Source organism: Diadema antillarum, unplaced genomic scaffold (genome assembly GCF_040938485.1).
Source record: "Diadema antillarum isolate AM-2024a unplaced genomic scaffold, OU_Dant_1.0 seq00000872_RagTag, whole genome shotgun sequence".
NCBI classification, from domain to species: domain Eukaryota; kingdom Metazoa; phylum Echinodermata; class Echinoidea; order Diadematoida; family Diadematidae; genus Diadema; species Diadema antillarum.
The window spans coordinates 18,376-37,696 of record NW_027271738.1 but is presented as its reverse complement, the minus strand read 5'-3'; the positions used below and the strand labels follow the sequence as shown (position 1 = coordinate 37,696).

Genomic DNA, 19,321 nt, shown 5'->3' with positions numbered 1-19,321 from the left:
CACCACCTAGGTCATATTGATCAAAGAACAGAGATTATCCTCTTACGACGCATTTGATCGACATCCGCTTCATGCATGTCATGGTTATTTCACGACCATGCAATGCCTGCAGGAATGTGTGAACAGGGGGAAGGTATGAACCTTTGAGAAGATTTAAAAAAAAAATCAATACGTCTGTTTATATTTTCTTTCCATCTTCATTCCCTCCAATACTCTCTCTCTCTCTCTCTCCCTCCCTTCCTCCATCCATCTGTCACTCAAAATGATATGACAGCGGTTGGAAGCTACAGCTTAAACTTCTCCATGCAGAACTCTACGGCGATTACTTTTTACATCCAAAAGCCCACTCGGAATATTGATTGCATTCGACAGTGGATTATAAAATGGCGTGAATCTCGCCTTGACAAATGGTGAGTAGAAACGTTTCCATAATTGACTTGTGGTTTAAAAACCCCTGACTTCCAGTGCCGCTCATGTGCTTTAAAATTATTGTGATAAAGTAGTTCCAGAATTTGCATTTTATGGAAGACGTCGGGTGATCATTAGAATAATGTTTTTTTCTTCAGATAATTAACTCATAAATTTTCGAATCAAGGGACCCGTTTTCATTGTCGGACGAATGGATTCTTGTCCATTTCGGATAGTCAGACTTCCGGAATATAGGAGCAAAGAATGATCGGTATAACGCAAGTTCGGAATAATGAACCTTCGGATTAACGAACCATCGGAATAACGAACGGTAACCCAGAATTAGAGAGGTATTGTATTCCTCTTAGCATGTGTCATAAACAACTTCAGAGGATTCATAATAACAAATATTTGCTATTGTGACATAAATAAATCCACATGGCCTGTACACCGACATGGATTTCACCAATTTAAGCTCTTACAGTTTATTATTATCTTAAGCCCCTTTCCGATTTCCTTCAAATATCACTGATGTGTTCTTTAAATTCCCAGCTTCAAGACCGGTAGGCCACAAGGCTCTCTCAGGTTGCCACAATGTCGGTACAAAAAAAAAAAAACCCACACACAAAAAAAAAACACAAAAAACATATATATACATATATATTTGCATTCCATATATCTGGGCCTCGAAAAAAGGCTTATACAAATAGGCTAATACAAAGTGAGCCTCGGGCTAAAAAAAAAGAAAAAGAAATGAAAGAAAGAAAGAAAAAAAAAAAGGTTATGAAGCCACGTTCTGAATCATTTGCTTCACGGGTCCACATGGGGTGAGTTATACCTCGACGCGCGAATTAACTCTCAGTCTGTTGCTGCCTTGCTTCAGGGACAGTCAGCCGGAGCTCACAACAACGGACCGTGTAATAATCCAACCACTCACTCCCGGCACTTCCTACAAGGTCAAACTGAAAGCGGAGTACTGCAACAATTCTACCGAGAAGCTCGCCGAAGGAGATACCTCCACGTTGAAATTACGTGAGTGTCGACTTCTACAGAGTTGAACCATGTTCAGCTTCGTTAGTTACACTATTAAACAATGGATTATGACGAGTTCTAAAAATTGTGGTAGGGAGGATTGGAACGAATGAGTCCCTTACGCGATAATCATGGGGACAAAATCTGCAAAACACTCGGTTGAATGTTATGAAGAAATTCAAACATTGTGTGAAGAAGTTAGAAATTTTTCGAAGCCTTGTTAATTTCTGTTGGTCTTCTGTTCATGATGTCAGAATATAGGAATATAATTTTTACAAATTCGTTTAATCTATAAAGTGCATTTTTTTTCATTACTGAGGTATGATATGTGTAATGGCTAATGATTGCATCGTATGATTTCGATCTACTCTATTCATCTTGGAACTTCTGCCCCTGCTACTCCTATTACGTTAATATTGGTAAAATTTCCCTCCGGAAAAAATAACTAGTGAAGTATTCAGAACCCTACAGCGAGCCGGTTCGAGGACAGCTATACATACACTATAACTATGCTTCATAATCCTTATCCCCCGCCCCCTCCCTTTTTTTCCTTTTTATTCCACCACTGGAAATGGATCAAGCAGTATGCCTTTGTTGTAATTCTGACATCTATGTAATGAAAAAAAAAGTCTGCTAACGTAGAATCATGTTTAACAGAATGAGGTATACAGTGATAATGAAAAATAAGTCACTTTTTTCGAGTTCGTTTAATGTATGTCTCCTCGCATTCAGAACACTCATCAACACCAGAAAGCACAAGCATGGATTCGACATCGTCCGGTAGGTAAAATTAACGTGCTATTAATTGATTTTTTAAATCGAATTTTCCTACTTTTTTTACAATCATTTGCATGTATTTCGAAAGCATGCAGTATATCACGTACACTGTATATTTCATGAATACTAGTCTATTGTGTATCTCTGCATAGTTCTGTGGAATTCATAGCAACCATTTCTTTTTCGGTTATTTCTGCTAATGAGTGGAAAACAGTGATTTCCCAAATCAGTATAGCAAAAATACGATCCTCCAAAATCTCATGGTCATCAAGACGAGTGCCTCTCACTCGGATATTTGACTGGGTACTAGGTATTTTAACAGGAAATTAATTTCGAAATACTTGCATTTCCTTGAATCAAACTGACACACAGTGTAAATGATAATGCTATCTTTTACTTTTCCGTCATTGCGTATAGCTTCGACTGAACAAGCACAATTCTCGACTGCGCAAACAGAACTCCGCTCTACAGAACAGAGTGAGTGTGTATTACTTTCGTCTACATTTTCTAAGTCCTTTCATTTCAGTGGGTGTTCTATCGGGTGCTGTTCGTTATTCCGAAGGTTCGTTAATCCGAAACACACGAATTCCATATACCTAGAGGTTCGTTAATCCGAAAAAGAAAAAGGGTTCGTTAATCCGAACATTTGTGGCGTTATTCCGAAGGTTTGTCATTCCGAAAATTTGTTAATCCGAAAGTGAAATAGGGTTCCCTATTCTGATGGCTCGTTTATCCTAAAATGAGATAGGGTTTGTTATTCCGAAGGTTCGTTATTCCGAAAATGAAATAGGGTTCGTTATTTCGAAGGTTCGTTGATCCGAAATGAAATAGGGTCCGTGACGAACCTGCGGAATGACGAGCTTTGTTTTATTTTCGGATTAACGAACCTTCGGAGTAACGAATCTTCAGAATAACGAACCTTCGGAATAATGAACTTTCGGACTAAAGAACCTTCGGAATAACGACCCTTCGGAATAACGAGCTGTAACCGTTCTATCGTAATGTGGCGTTCACAAGCCATTTATCTTCAGTTGTTCATGAGGCTAGTATCAATGAAAGACAATCTAACTGCCCAAAGAGAAGGCCCTGACTCTAATGATCAAAACTGCCCTAAATGTAGTGTAACATTGTTCGTTAATGCGTGCACGTTCGGTGTGTCAAACACACAAAAAGTAATAATGGTAGAAGAATCAAAAGAGATGACACATGGATGAGGTGTACATTTCTTGGAAATAGCAACTTTCTAAACTTCTCCTGATTACTTGCGAAATAAGTTCGTGAGGATGGTTGATGAATATTGAATTAAGATAAAGAGTTTCTAAGCACATCGCAGGGCCGGCGCTGCGTTTTTTAAAGTGAAGGGGTCCAGTTTATGGGAACATAAATTCTTCATTTTGAGGATGGGGGGAGAGATTTTGGATGACTGTTAAATTGTGTCCCTAAATCGGATGACAAGCAAAATAATCATCAGTATCATCATCATTATCACTATAATAATAAAATAGGGGGTTATCATTTTTTTGGTACAACTTTCGGAGTTAATCGGCTGACTATAGCTGGCTGTCAAACAAACAGACACAAACAACAACAATAAAAAAGACTTAGTGTGCAAAAGTCAGCTGACAAGCTTTACAGTGTGTAAAGCCACTGCTCTAAAAAGAAAATCCCCTGCTGACAAGCTACATTTTTTTTTTTTTTTTTTGCAAAAGAGTGTGAAGGGGGGAGGTGGGCAACTTTAAGATGATACTCTACTTGCTAAGACGTAAGCTTACATTGGAAGTGCAGTGCTATGAAAATTAATGTGGAGTAAGGTCAAAGTTAAATATTGCGTAATGACCCAAGTGTGGTAAGTTGCTTCCCAAGTTCGACTTCCTTCTTTTACATCCTAGCTGAGAGTCAACCCCATCGCCAACCCGTCGATCGGTCAAAGCAACCGCCTGCGCAACTGCCGGTGTCTCTGACGCTTGTTATAAGTGGCGTGGTATTTGTGATCGCTTGCATCATCGCTTGCATTGCCTACAAGACCTTTTTGCGACCCTCGATGAAACTCGATTCTGTCGTTTCAGGCGCCTTGACCAAGGTCAACGTAAGTCGACAGTTCTTTCATTCTCGGTCGTGTTTGAGCGGAGGCGTTTTAAAATGGCTCCCGAAAATTCTGAAAATTCCAAAAGTCCTACAATCAATCACTGATTTTTGTAATTTTCTCATTGCCTTGCTGCGCACATAAAAGTTATGTTTTCGTATGATGCGCAGGCTAAACTGTTCAATTAAACCATGGCATGTACGTGCCAAATCGAATAATGTAATTCATGAAGATCTGATCTGAAAAAAAAAATGTTTAAAAGACAGGAGGAATAAGATATGGAATGGCCCTAACCCTGGACACAAAAAAAAAAAAAATATATTTTTCATTTTCAACAATGATCCCGACATTAATCGAACCTAAGCCCACTTGGAGGTGAACTTAACCTTGAAAATGACTTAAGTTCGTCTCTATAGCAAAACACCAGACAAACAAAAAGTGACAATCGGTGAAATAAAACAAAAAACTGAGAAATGAGAGAGGTATAATTTCTTTAAGAAAACAGACAATATTCGGTGATGTTTTACGCGAGCTCCCCCTATTTTCCTTGTACCAGACGAAAAATTTTCATTTTCCCCTAATAAATAAATGCGTATTTAATCTTATATGCACTCTGACTTGATACAACCCTGTTCCTCTCGCCGACAAACTTGTATGTCCCCCGTCTAATTCTTCGCAGTAATTGTAGCACCGACCTTTAAATTTTGGGAAGTAGAGTTCATAGAGATTTTAGCTTCCATTATCGAACGTTAATGAGACTACACGTAGCAGCTGTGCCTCTCTTTGTAAATATTAACTCTGATCTACAACAGAGTGTACGATGTCTCATTTCATGAGATGGCCCTGAGATCAGGACTGAGTATTTTTTTTTTTGTAGTTCATATTTATCTACCGTTCTGCATTGTAACAGAAAAGCTGTCAGGGTCGACACTCCTGGAGAAAAATGTTGATACAAGAACCAGAACGCTTCGACCTTATCCGCACGAAGCCCCCTCCCCCAGAATCTTCTCCGGACCCACCGAAATCTGCGGACTTTAGGCGGCCAGACACCAAATCCAGCCCTTATATATCCATGTACAGCGTCGTAAACACCCGCCCTAGTTGATTTTCACCTCAGTTGACAATACAGCGGACTCCCGTTATAACGAAGTCCTCGAAACCGGCAGTTTTCTTTCATTATACAAAGTTTTCGTTATTACCGCAAAAAAAGTAAGGAATTAGAAAACATGGAGCCGATAATGTTGCGGCCTGGGTTTTTACTTCGGTTGGAACCGGAATTTGTTATAACAATGTTCGTGATAGCGGGAGTTCAATGGTACTTTCACAATCAGGATCAAGAGCTGGAATTTGTAAGTTTGTGTTTTGAGAGGAGAACAACGAGGGACTAAAGAAACAAACGAATCATGAATCACACCCATCTCTCGGGCAGAACACGGTCATAACTGTGTTTGTGTCATGAAATTGCCATGGTTTTGATCTATGAAATTTAATAGAAATGCGAGCGAAAGGCGTGAAAATTGTGTAGGCCTTTGCAGAGACTCCTGGTAAATGCATTCTACATGTATTAATGTCACAAGTTTATCGTTGGGTAGAAGCTCCTGCCGTCTTTCATTATTGAAAGGATCCGATGATTTTCAGACTTGCAATTTTGATATCTATAGATTGGTCATACTGGGTACAGGGTTTCAGAATGGAATATTTAGTGAATGGGATGATGGATAAGAATGTTTTTTTTTTTTTTGTTCAAAGCAAGGATGATGACAGAGCAGCTTTACTTAAGAGAGCATGACTGGGCGCTGTAATGGAATGTCATTGCTGCATTACTGGAATATGTGAGGCTCCTACGTCATCATCCTCGTTCTGTGTATTATGTTTTGAGTTGTTTGGAGCATTGGGTTATCTGCTCAAACCATAATAAGTACAACAAATATGCACATGGCAATATCGATTTATGTACTAGTACTACATTGTATATAATGTGAAATTACATGTATAATCGTTTGGAATGCCCGTTTAAGCGTGTGTATAGGCATTAAGACGAATGACTCGGCGATGTCATGACGACACTGTAAGAAGTGTAGATACTTTACTCACGTGATCTGTGACGCAATGTGAGCACCAATGTTTTCATAGTATTTTGGACAAAATTCATGAGCCAGATTTGCTTGTAGGGCTTACGAAATGTTGATTTCTAGTGAGCCACTGAAAAAAAATAACTTTCGCTCAAACATCTCATCAACTAAAGTGGCTAGTTTGTGTTTTGCATTTAAGAAAACAAGAAAGAGAATCTTCTGTGCCCTCTCTGCTGATTATAAAGGCGGTTGCCTATTATATGAAGTTGAAATTGATGTACATAATCTTCAAATTCTGATTGTGCCTTGAATCTGTGACTAAACAGACTTCTTGTGTATTTGTGTCGTATCTGTGGAAAATAGGTGCGTTTATTGGAGTTATCTCTCGATAGTTCAGAAGTTGAGTAAATCTAAACGGAGACCAATGCAATGAAAATTTGAATTGGATCTTTCAAAAGGCATGCTAGACCAAGATGTGCCCAGTATCATATTAGTACAAAGACTTGATACATTTCCATACTTACACATTCCCTCTGTCATGTAAAACATGTTTTCAGCGAAAATAGACTGTAAATATTGATTTCATATGTAATATGTATGTATATATGCCTTATAAAGATGTGAGCCAAGCAATGGTAGTACAACGTTTCCATGCATGACAAAGTCATGTACATTGAACTGATAGGGACCCCGTTCCCAAGGAATAGGGCGTAAATATGCCAAAAGAGTAAGACGGAGAAAACAAGGAAAATAAAAACACTTCAGTAAGAAAGAACGAAGAAAGTAGGGAAAGATAGTATCAAGAATGAGAATGAGAGAGAGAGAGAGAATGCTCAGCTCATTGAAGGAAGCAGACTTAACCAGAAGAAGAGTATGAAGAGGAAGAGATATGGAGAGAGAGGGAGAGGGAGAGAGGCTATAGGAGGGATTTACCCTGCGGATGGCATTGGTCTGTCAAAAGCACAAAGAATCTATAGAGTTTGAATTGTAATAATGAATAACAAATTGATAAGCGTGCATGTCGTTTTATGTATTGTTTCTTTGCTAGTCACCATGATTATATAGGTATGAAGTACTGTACACGTCACAGTATCGATAAGAGAATGCTTACGACTGGACAGTTAAGTACAATGTGATTATAATTTGTTTTGTTTGTTTGTTTTTTAGTTGTAGGGTCCTTTCTGTCGGTACAATTAAAAAAACGTTTTCATTTTTGTTTGTTTTTAGCTCACCTGAGCCAAAGGCTTAAATAAGCCATTACGATCTTGCGTCCGTCGTGCGTCGTGCGTCGTTTCGTCGTGCTTCGTCCACGATGTCATCAGTCGTGCGTAAACTTTTTACACTGTCATCTTTTTTCTGAGAACCCCATGACGGATTTTCACCAAACTTAGCCCTCTGATTTGTGTACGTGTCAATCCCCTTATTTTCGTGGTAATGTCGGGCAACATCGGGGTATTTACCTTAGCTGGCTAGGGTAGAATTTGGCAAAAGTTACCGCGACGACTTACGAGCAACATATTTCTGGAACCGTTTAACAGGCAGGGCAATAAAATATTACCCGGACGCTACCCGAGCGTCGTCGCGGTAGCTCTTGGTTGAAAGGCTCTGTTAAAACGGAACTTGAGGCTTGCCCCGATGTGGCCATAGATAATGGTTGCTGTAAGTGCATAAATTAAGCATTGAAATTTGTGAGAGTGTGCAGGTGGATTTAAGACAATGACAAGTCAAAATGATGTTGATTCAACTGTGACTATTACATGATATTCATTTACGCATGATGTTTTAACATCACAAATACATGGACGATGAACATAGTACTTTCGCTTGTTTTCGATCGTATCAGTAACGACTTAATGCATATTTATTATGACTACTTGTAATTTCTACAACTGTGCTTCGAGAAGTATGTCCTTGTCTCTGCTATTTTAGTATTTTTGAGTACGAGTATTATACGAGTATTTTTGCTGCAAAATATTGTATGATAAGCGAACATAAGTATGTGCACATGTTTTTGAAAAGAATGCCTACTGTCATGTATGTCTATATGAGTTCCGTGGTCTTGTGTACAAGACCGTGGCAGACTACATAGAAAGACCCTGGATTTCATGTTCATTGATAAAAATGCTATTTCACACAGTCTATACAATGCGAAGAAAAAACGTTGATATAATAATAATAATAATAATAATAATAATAATAATAATAATAATAATAATTGTTTTGGATATAAACTCCAAATTTTATTGTCCAAGAATGGAAATTCATTTTGCCCAATTGATCGTGGGCCCGGCAGCCACTGAGCAGCGCCAGATCGACGTTGCTCTAACCTTTTCAACTGTTGAACGGCAAACAAGGCAGCAGCAACTCCCATCTTTTAACGTCTTTTGGTATAACGCGGCCGGGGTTTGAACCCACGACCTCCCGATTGTGAGGGCAGCCGCTCTACTCACTGAGCCAACACATCGGTAGTTGCTCGGCCCTATATGTTTTTCTACAATAAGCCAACACTGTTTATTTGGAACTTTCAATCTTGTCTGAACGTAAAATAATATAGTATAAAGTGATGTTTCTATAAATCAGATGGACTGATTTGTGCAAATGAGGCCTTGAATAAAAGCGATGTACCATGTAGCAACCTCTGTGTATATAACTGATGCTCTAATCTCTCATGTAAATTCAAAATCGTGCAAGTTTGTAAAATTTGGGGAGGCATTATTGTAGAAAAACATATAGGGCCGAGCAATAATGTGAAATGTATGAGGAGATTAACAAAATAATCAGGCTTTTTTTTTTTTGGCGGATGCCTTTGATTTCTCATCTTGTAGCCTCTTAGTTGAAAGAGTGGGGGAAAATTCACTCTTGATTTCTTCTTTAAAATAAAAGGTATGACCTATGTTTGACCTGAGATATACTACACCCGCACCTAAACATTCCAGATTATTGTTCTTGTTGATAGGACTGAGAGCATAGAACTCTCTTTTATTTTTTTAGAATTTTACAGTTATATTCAATTAAAAACAAAAACAAAAATGAAATTCAGCGTTTTTCACACGCAACCGGACATTGCCGGATGTAGGGATGACTTCATTCATGATAACAAGGTGGTGACAAGTCGATGAAAAAAAAGAAGAATTATAGTAAACTGAAAAAAAAAAGTTCCCCGTAAACTCCTCGAGGGCTTGCAGTGGATGGAAGAAGTAAATGGGGTGTTTAATCACACCAGGCGTTCGATCAAGTGTGAAACAAATTGAAACGAATATTTAGGGGAAGGGGTGTAGTTGTTTTTTATGCATATGACGGATTCTTAATTGCCTGGTCCATTTTCTAACAGGTGAGAATGATTGTATATCTAATTGAGCAAAAGTACTTCATGCAATGTACATGTGGATTATCTAATTTTGTGGTACTGTCTGTCAGTTCCAAGTCGATGTTCGTACATTGTAAATGCAATTATGTGTATGCAAGAGTTCATATCTGTTAAGGAGGATATGATTAGATATGTAAACATATTGAACAATTAATTTATTTCCACGAGAAATATACCAAATGAATCTTTAGGCGTTGGGAAAAATAACAAATATATAGACTCTTTCGTTTATCTTGACCACTATTTCATTAATACCTCGAACACTTCCATGAATAGTCGGGGTTTTTTTCTGCACAATAATAGACAGCGTCGTTCGGTTTATACCAGTATTTCACTTAAAAGTCAAGACCGTTACTTATTGTGTGTAGAAGATGCCTTCATGTTTACTCTTTTCACTAATTTCCTCTGCGCGATCCTGCAAAGCGACGTTCGTACCAGTAGCCCTGCAAGGGCGATGGTACCGAAACTGTGTACGTGGCTGGTTCCCTGCACAATTGCATTCACCTTAAAGTGATGGTATTAGTTTGGTTGGGATGGGGTTTCAGTTTTCAACTTTTTTGTGAGATAATGAAAAACATCTTATAAAATTCTAAAGAGCGTACAATTCTAAGAGGAACTGAAAGTTTATTTGATGAAAATTGTTTTTAAAATAGTTGGCATATCCAAAAACATAGTGGTCCTAATGATAGGTGGGACCCACCTTATATTAGGACGACTTTGTTTTGCTGGTTTTTTTAATATCCCAGTCATATAAAACATATAATAAACATTTAATTCCTCTAAGAATTGTGTGGTCTTTTACATTTCACAAGTGGTTTCTGATCATCTCACAAAAAGTGAAAATTTAAATCCCCATCTCAACCGAAATTGTTCCATCTTTTTAAATGAAGACGTCGAACTACAAATCAATAACGTTGTTCAATTGACTTTGTGGTATATTTTGTATGAATAATGAATGTGGGAATCAAATCAAATCGAATCAAATCAAAGTAATTACAGAACAGCAATGGTCCATTGCTGTACTATTAAACTTCTTTTTTTTTGCAATTTTTCGAAGTAAGACAAGGTTGGTTTGACTATAATTATACCTATTGAAATGTATCATATAAGAAGGGATTGATGGCTAGCCCCTCTCCACATGCTCGGGGAATACTGATAAAGGGGAATTCCAGGCCAATCATAGTCTAAAAAGAAAGTCAAATATGACGAGCACATCCCTCAAGTGAAAACTTGGTCAAAATGGGATTAAAAGTAAAGAAGATAGGAAATTTCAAATATTCGCTAATTCTCGGAAAGCAGTTATTGGATAGTTGATATGAATAATCATTACGTGAGTGACTGAGCTGACGATATCATCAAACCCCAAGAAAATGACGAAAAATTCAATTTGCTACCAAAGTGTAAAATATAATGTTATTCCTATGTGCAGAACTTCAAAATGGTGACAAGACATATCAGGATTTGGGACTGGGGCATATTTGCTTTTGAACAAAATACTTGAAATTTAAAGATATCATATACAAACTTTAAAGTAGGTTGTGAGGGACTGACATGATCAATTTAGTATTTGCATATTCATAACATTGACTGTTCAAGAACTGTTTCGTGAAAATTAGCGAAACTTCAAAATGTCCTTAATTTTCATCCAATTTTGATCGAATTTTCAATTTTTGTGCGAAGAAACTTTAGCCATTTTTAGACTAACTTACAGGAGATCCTGAATTCCCCTTTAGTAAATTCGAACACGCTAGTTAAGCACATTTTGGTGTGGCACTGTATAAAGCTGAGATTTTGTACTTTTATGCTTTTTCTTAGTGTTTCGTATGAGATGTAGTAGAATGTAGTAAACATAATTGAGGGCTCTTCTTTTCATATGGGAAATTTACCAACCTCGGCGTTTCATTCTTTTGAATTACCAATAAAATTTACAAAAAGAAAAATCTGTTTTGAGTTTATTTTTTTATTTGGTATAAAATGTGTCAATTACTGCAGAGAAGACTTCCAGTTTTCCATTCCTCGTATCGACTAAACAAGCCAAGAAAGCATTTTTACGTTACTGACGTCCGGATTCGTTTGTGCATACATGGAAAACGCGCAGTCCTCTTTTGTTGAATATGTGGTACATTGTCAATAGTAATATGAAAAAAGCTCGTGGCATAGCTATAGTCACGCATACACAGAGTACACGTAACTCATGTACACAGCTAAACTGCCTTTGTTACCAAAAACAAAAAATGCTATTTGAGTACATGTGACAGGAAGTTTATGAATGCAAATACGATAAAATTTGTAAGATTAGTAAGTAACAATCGCTGAATGAATCTGAAAAAAAAAAACATCAACAAAACCATTCCGCTGCAGGTTAAGAAACTGAGTGGAAAACAAAAGAAAAGAACGCTTAGCGTTATCGTAGGTAGATGTGAAGTAACATTTGAATTTGATAGTTGTCAGAAGATGGCTACTTTGCTACAGGACAAGATTCCCAAATCAGGAGAAACTTTCACTCGCGTTTCGTCATATATTATGTGTCTCATGTTCATAAATGCTTGATTTTACTACATACATGCTACATATTGACTTACATATAGCGCGCATGCGCACACAGGCAGACAAAAACTGTGAGTAAAAAATATTAATATTATTTAGTATTAATCTGTGTTACCTAAGACAAAAGAGATTATTTAACCTGAGGACTGCTTTTGTAATTCTACGAAAGAAAAGTAGCCCTCGTCGATTCTTGGTAAATGGTTTTCTTAGGTGTACTGTGTTTGGTTGGTGACAGAAATTACGTACATGCAAGAGCTGTCTACTTCCTTAGGTTATTTTGTTGAATTGGCATAAATCAGTATCTTCCTCTTCCATGAAAATGCAGCATAACAATAGTTGTCTCCATTTCCGGCTTACTTTCTCTTTGTTTTGTTCTTTGAAAGCCGTTTACACTCAATAATAGTGATGTGTTTACCCTCACTTCAGTACACTCATATGCACACTCTATACACAGACACGTGAACAAAGTAGTATTCATATTTTACATGTTATAATAGAATGTAGTCCATTAATACACACAACGTATACATATCTTACCAATTAGCGTATATACCTACGAACATACTTGATCTGAGTCCACAATCTGCACTGGAACACGGAGAGAAACGTTCGGCTGCAAACGGTAGGTATCCTGGGTGGTTAAAATTGGACCCCTAAACTGAGTGTATCAATTTTGATGAAATGCATGGAGAAACATGTTTAGCCTATAGGGCCTAGTGTGATATCCACCATCCTCGTGTCATGTTTTCCCTGTTTGTTTTCATTTCGTCATGTGCACATAGAAATAATATGCCCAAAGATATTAAATAATTTTATTGACGGACAGCACAAAATCTGCCACAATTTTCAAACCCAGAAGTTCAGTTCAGTTTTTGTTTAAGTTTTCTCCATCGCAACATAGTCAATAACATAGATGCACAGTGTACATGGAATTGAATAATTTCAACATAAGTAATCAATACAAAGGGAGGTGCATTACACTTTACAGAAGGAAATCATACAAATAAGCATTATAAAGATAAATTAATCGGAGGATGGAGATGGGGACCCACTGAAAAGCGAAGCTTGTAGATTGTGGGCCCCAGATGCAATATACAATGTTCAAACGAAAAAATAAGGAGATATTCGTGGTCACCAAACCCAAGTCATATTGAACGATCGGCCAGATCAAACATTAATACATACATGCCGTTTGTACTTGTTCATAGAGCTGATACACTAAACATGCTAAATGAAACATAGAAATCCAGTAAAGACGAGACTAACAGCACAAACAAGCAAGATACAAGACAAGTACGTGAACTAGGACACACCCAAGTACGAACAAGAACACTACAAATGCAACAAATTTATAAACAACGAAAATCGGGACCGGTGTTGAGAAAGGAGAAAAGAAAAAAGAAAGTGGAGCGGGTACAGAAGAACATACATTTGGTAGAAGCATTGAAATGCATGGGACATTATTTTCTATTAAGCCTTAAACTATGACTCAATGACAATAAATACTAATTATATGAAATTGCACTCATTCATTCGATTTATGTGATTGCAACAATATCTACTTCAGTTTCCTTTTAAATACAGCTAATGATGGGGCATTTTGAAATAATTATTATCACCCAATGCATTCCAGAATCTTGGCCCGTCATAATGAACGTATTTTGTGCTAACATGGACCTCAACTAAGGTAAATGTTTTCCAGTCTGAGTTTAGTGCTATATAGAAATAACAAGCACAAACACGTGGCAGATTATTATCGGGTTAATGGCGCGGTTATCTCCTTAATGTGAGAATTGCGACAGACTGCTCCTGCTGTTGGGGGCTGCTTGGTGAACGTCTCGTAAAATTTCCGCCGGTTCTCGTCGTCTGGTAATCAGTAGTCTCCAGATCTTGCCTTCTTACATGTACCATGGGACTCTTGTTCGCACTCGTTCTTCTTGCAGCCATCTCCTTGCACGGTAAATTTTGTCATGAATTTTGCTTACCCGACTGTAATTGATTTGTTTTGAGTTGTTCTTGCATGCCAAAGCCCATTTCATTTGACATTTATATGGCAACTCTACAAGCATCGTCGTCTGTTTATCTCCGCTTTTCAATTAATTCATTCAAATAGGGAATGCATCTTATTTAATCAGTCATAAAAGAATAGTAAAGACATGAGAGAGGTTAGGTGAGGAGGTCTTTGTCTTTGGGGCCAAAATGTAGAGGTATACTCAAGTTTGGGCTAGTTACAGATTCACCTTTGTCAGGACAGAGCTAATGGATAAGAAAAGATGGCACACTGCAGCACGAAGCTGTATCCATTTTATATCATCTTTGTCACAAGGAACGAGTGCTGCTGGGCACCTTCAAATTTACAAAATATTGTGTGTGTTAGAATAACGAGTCGGATTGTACAAACATTTCGTGAGTGACATTCGAGTAACATGCATTATTCTATGTGCGCCACAAGCTATGGAGGCATGAGTCAAGGAACCATCACTGCGTGATACCGATTTGTTAAAACAGACTTACAACAGAGATAAAACAGTCTCAGAATACCACCCCAGAAATAGTACTCGAACTCAATACTAAATAGAATATTTTGACAAAAGCGACCGTCGCACAGTGGGCCAGAGAGATACCAAAGTGCGCCAAAAGTCACTTTGGGCACTTGGATTTTTTAATTTTTGACATGCGCTCTTGAGAGGAAATACTTTGAAGAATATTTCACTGAAATATTTAAATCAGATATGAACATTAAAGGGATATATTTCCTACCTAAAGTAGCAAAATACAACATTTTAAGAGTTTCAAAGCAAATTGTAACCTCTTTAATGAATACGTAATTTCGACATATAGTTTTTGAGATATCAACCTGTAATTTCTCCCACATATTTCTCAAAGTTTATCTTACGTTATGAATGCCGTAAAAATGCAAAGGAACCTAATCTTCATGAACATTTTCCGGTAAATATCCTTGAAAAGAGGGTAATTATTTGTCTTTTTTAATATATCCAAATGAAAAGTTTAGATTGCCACGGATTTCCAACTAAATTCTATTACCACAACATTTCCTGATGTCTCAGCTTTAAGCTGATACCAGATTTGGCTGCCACCTTTTGCCACTTTTTGTGTTAGAGCCGATTTTCCGCGGCACATTACGTGTATTTTGGACCTGGCAGCCGCTTAGGAATTCTGTTATCATACGGCGCCGCATGAGGGCGGCATTATATTTTAAATCATTTTTTTTTTCTTCTTGCACGTTAAAGGCCCGCAAACATGATTAACACTGAATAAGAGGTAAACAGAGTTATAAATATATGAATAGGGTTAGTTCCGGCACCTAAAAGACCCTTCTTTCAAAGATAAAAGAGTACATAATTGCACATAACCAAGGTCATAGCCATATTATTGTCCATATTGTCATAGCCACTGCTGTAAACAAGCTATTCCCTCTGCAATACATACTGTATGGACACCTAAATACTTCGATCCTACTCTTGACATGCAGATAGAACGTTATACACCTAAACACAGATATTCTATTCTCATCGGTTACTCTTTGGAAGCAAAGTCTGTTGCTATCCGGCTGCTCACCAAAGTATATCGGATCGCAGTCTGATGAATCCGACTGTGTCGGTCGACTATCAGGTCAATGTCAGACATTGCTCGCGTGATCCTCATCGGACGATCTTGCCTCATGGGATCATGCCCGACCTGTCTGACATTGACCTGATAGGCGACAAATACAAGTCGGATTCATCAGACTGTGATCCCATATACTTAGGTGAGTTGCCGGAAGCAAAAAATAAAAATAAAAAATGCTTCCGACGACTGACTGAGGAGAAAAAAAAAAATCCTTGTGGAATGGGGATGAATCTATAATTTCACATGATAGTGATTCCGATAGATTTTTCATTAAAAAAAAAATCTTTTATTATAGCTTTTTCAAGTAAACCTTCATACACGGCAGACTCATTCTTAGTTATTAAGTCATAACCTTTCATTCTCCTGATTACTGACTTCACAATTTGTTATCTTTCCAGTAAAATTAGACAAAATGGTTTTTTTAGTGTTGCGTTTGTATAAATTGATATGGCATAGGCCTAAGGTTATAAAGCAGAGAGATTGATTTGATACCACACATTTATGTCCTGCTAGAATAGAGCGAAGAAATTCACCCAAAAGTACAGCGTACATCACAAACTTATTCTAATTTACACGGACAACAGTATTATTTTGCAGTACGTGTGTATGATATGGAACTTCCAGCGCAGCATGAATTCGATCGCCAAATGTTTATACACTTTCTGTGGCCAATTATGTAAGCATCTTGTATTCAATGGTAGTAGATAAGCAGTGTCAGTGAATGTGAAAAGATAAATGAACCCCTTTTCAAATTAACCTTTAAAGAAAATAAAACAGCCCAAGATTTGCACTGCTTTATTAGTCATTTACAGACCGATTTTTGGTAGCCAATGAAAAATCAGCATCACAGTGACGTAATATGAGTTTGAAATTATGTTCAATCAATTCTACGCCCCAAATTACCCCTAGGCACCAAATTTGGATAAAAAGAAACCATGGGATATAATTTTGGCGCACTTTGAGCTCATTCTGGCCCACTGTGCGTCGGCTTTTATAGCCCTGCTCTCCAACGACGGCGGCACCCATGTTTTAAAAATTCATGACTTCTGTGCGGATTGTCCTATTCACTTTAAACTTGATTTAGTGACGTGTTCTGCCAATATATATATACATGTCATGTATACATGTATATGTACGTGTATATATATATATATATATATATATATATATATATTGAAACAAGGAAGGGAAAACTGACCAGTTTTCGCTATATATATATATATATATATATATATAAATCGCATTTATTCAGTTCATAAAATCTTCGGTTTAGTTTCCCTTTAAGAAAGATACTGTTAAAATACTGATAGCTATGGCATTAAAAAATGATTAAAAAACAAAGAATGAAGAAGAAATAGAGCTTCAATGATGACTCTTATACTTCTGCTGCTACCGATAAAAATGAGAATGATGGTAGAAATAATGATAATCATTACCGTCATTACTGCGAGTTTAACTTTGGAACTGTTAAAACCCACCAGAGCAGCGAGTGGGTTTTAAACTGTTCCGAAGTTAAACTAGAGCATCCAATTCTCATTGATCCATGAAATAGGCCTGAGCATCATTTGTGTTATAAAATGGGCCGGTAAATTCATGAAATAAAACCATCTTCCCCATCATGCGTTTGGTATACCTATGCAACACTGTACAAGACTTGAGCCATGCGTTCGGATTTTACTGGACGCATGGCTCAGTATGGATCAGTAAAAATCAATGCATGACAACTTGCCGATCAGATTGCAGAGATTCTAAAGCCCATTTTTATCATTCTTTCTATACCAGCAGGGACTACACAGTGCTACTAGGGTTTTCTTTGCCAATCGACACTCAAAGCACACAATACGAGGTTAAAGAAGTACTGTTGTGTCAGAAAACTCAGCACTTCCAAACCTCCATTGTAAAACAATTATCAATCCTTTGAATTATTTGCAGGACCATTTCTTTAGGTAAATCGTAGATATTCCATCACACACAAACAAAATAAACTCTTACAGGCACACGCACGAACACACACACACACGCACACACACGCACACACACGCACACACACGCACACACACACACATCAGAAAACCAGTGCTTCTAACGTGGACATGCATCCGTTTGATCCTCGCTTTGAAGTTTGTATCTTTATGTATTGACTAGTCCGGTGTGCTGAAATTTGCTACGATGATGTCGGCTGTTTCAACAACGACACGTGTTACCCCTTCGGATTCCCGCCAAAGACCCCCGAGGAGATCGGAACGAGGTTCTATCTCTATACAAGGAGCAACAAGAACGACCCGCAGGAAATAAGCCGCAAGGATGTGGCGGGTCTGCGCGCCTCCTTTTTCGACGCCCGACGTCGGACGAAGTTCGTCGTCCATGGCTACACGTCCGATTCGTTCTCCTCGTGGGAAAAAGCCAAGAGGGATGCACTCCTTCAAGTGGTAATTTCTGGAGTTTTGTTAAATTCATGTTATCTTTTGCCTTTTTGATTTACTTATATTTATATACATCTATATCTAGATTATCTATTTCTCTCTGTATATGTGTGTGTGTGTGTGTGGGTGTGCTTTGATGTGGAAAGAGAGAGAGAGAGAGAGAGAGAGAGAGAGAGAGAAACTGAAATGAATCTGTTCGTTTTGAATGTCAAAACTGTCGGTTTGCAATGTATCTGGGATTGTTAATTGCCAGTTTGTATTAATCACATTTCGAAGACTCAAATGAAGGTGGTGGACTGCAGTTGAGTCAATGGGTATTATGACCTAACAGTCGACAATGTAACAGTTTTAGTATGGCTATTTGTTTTGGACGTCATTCACACGATTTGTACAACTATATTACGCCATTCTGCTCATTCGACAGAATGAAGATTAAATAAGTCTTAAATTTTTTGTTTTTATATTTCATTTCGTCAAACCTGAAGGAGGAAAGATCTGATAGATGACCAGGCCATGTATCATAAAAAGTTGATATGATAGCAACTCTTGCTGGAATGGCAATTGTCATGGTAACAACAAGAATCCAGCTTCCTGATTGGCTGTTGCTATTGGAAGTTGCCATTCCATCAAGAGTTGCTACCCTAACATCTTTTACGAAATGGGGCCCTGGTCCTGTTTCATAAAACTTGTTACCAGAACAACTGCCACATTTCTATGATATATTTGCTCTCGGCCAATCATATACAAGGATTTCAGTGGCTTATAGCAACTATCGTAACTTATTTTTGATAGCAGGTTAATGAAACGGGGCCCAATACTACCGACTTTCAGTCGAGCTTAGTGAACAAACAGATTGTTGGAGAATTATTACCTCTTCTGCGTTACCAACTCACACTATATAAGTTTTAAAACACTTAGATATGGCATGCAGAATCCCTGTTTGGGAGCCGCAATATAGTTTTTATCGTGATTTCTCCATCTG

The 19,321-nt window shown here is 37.7% G+C and overlaps 1 protein-coding gene across 1 annotated transcript in view; it reads left to right on the top strand.

The window, feature by feature from the left end:
• LOC139740682 (pancreatic lipase-related protein 2-like) overlaps positions 1–19,321 on the top strand; it is a 28,218-nt gene that overhangs the window by 5,269 nt on the left and 3,628 nt on the right. The window contains exon 4 of the mRNA XM_071651253.1: positions 18,062–18,345. Within this exon, the coding sequence (XP_071507354.1) occupies positions 18,062–18,345 (284 nt within the window). The remainder of the gene's footprint in view (positions 1–18,061; positions 18,346–19,321) is intronic.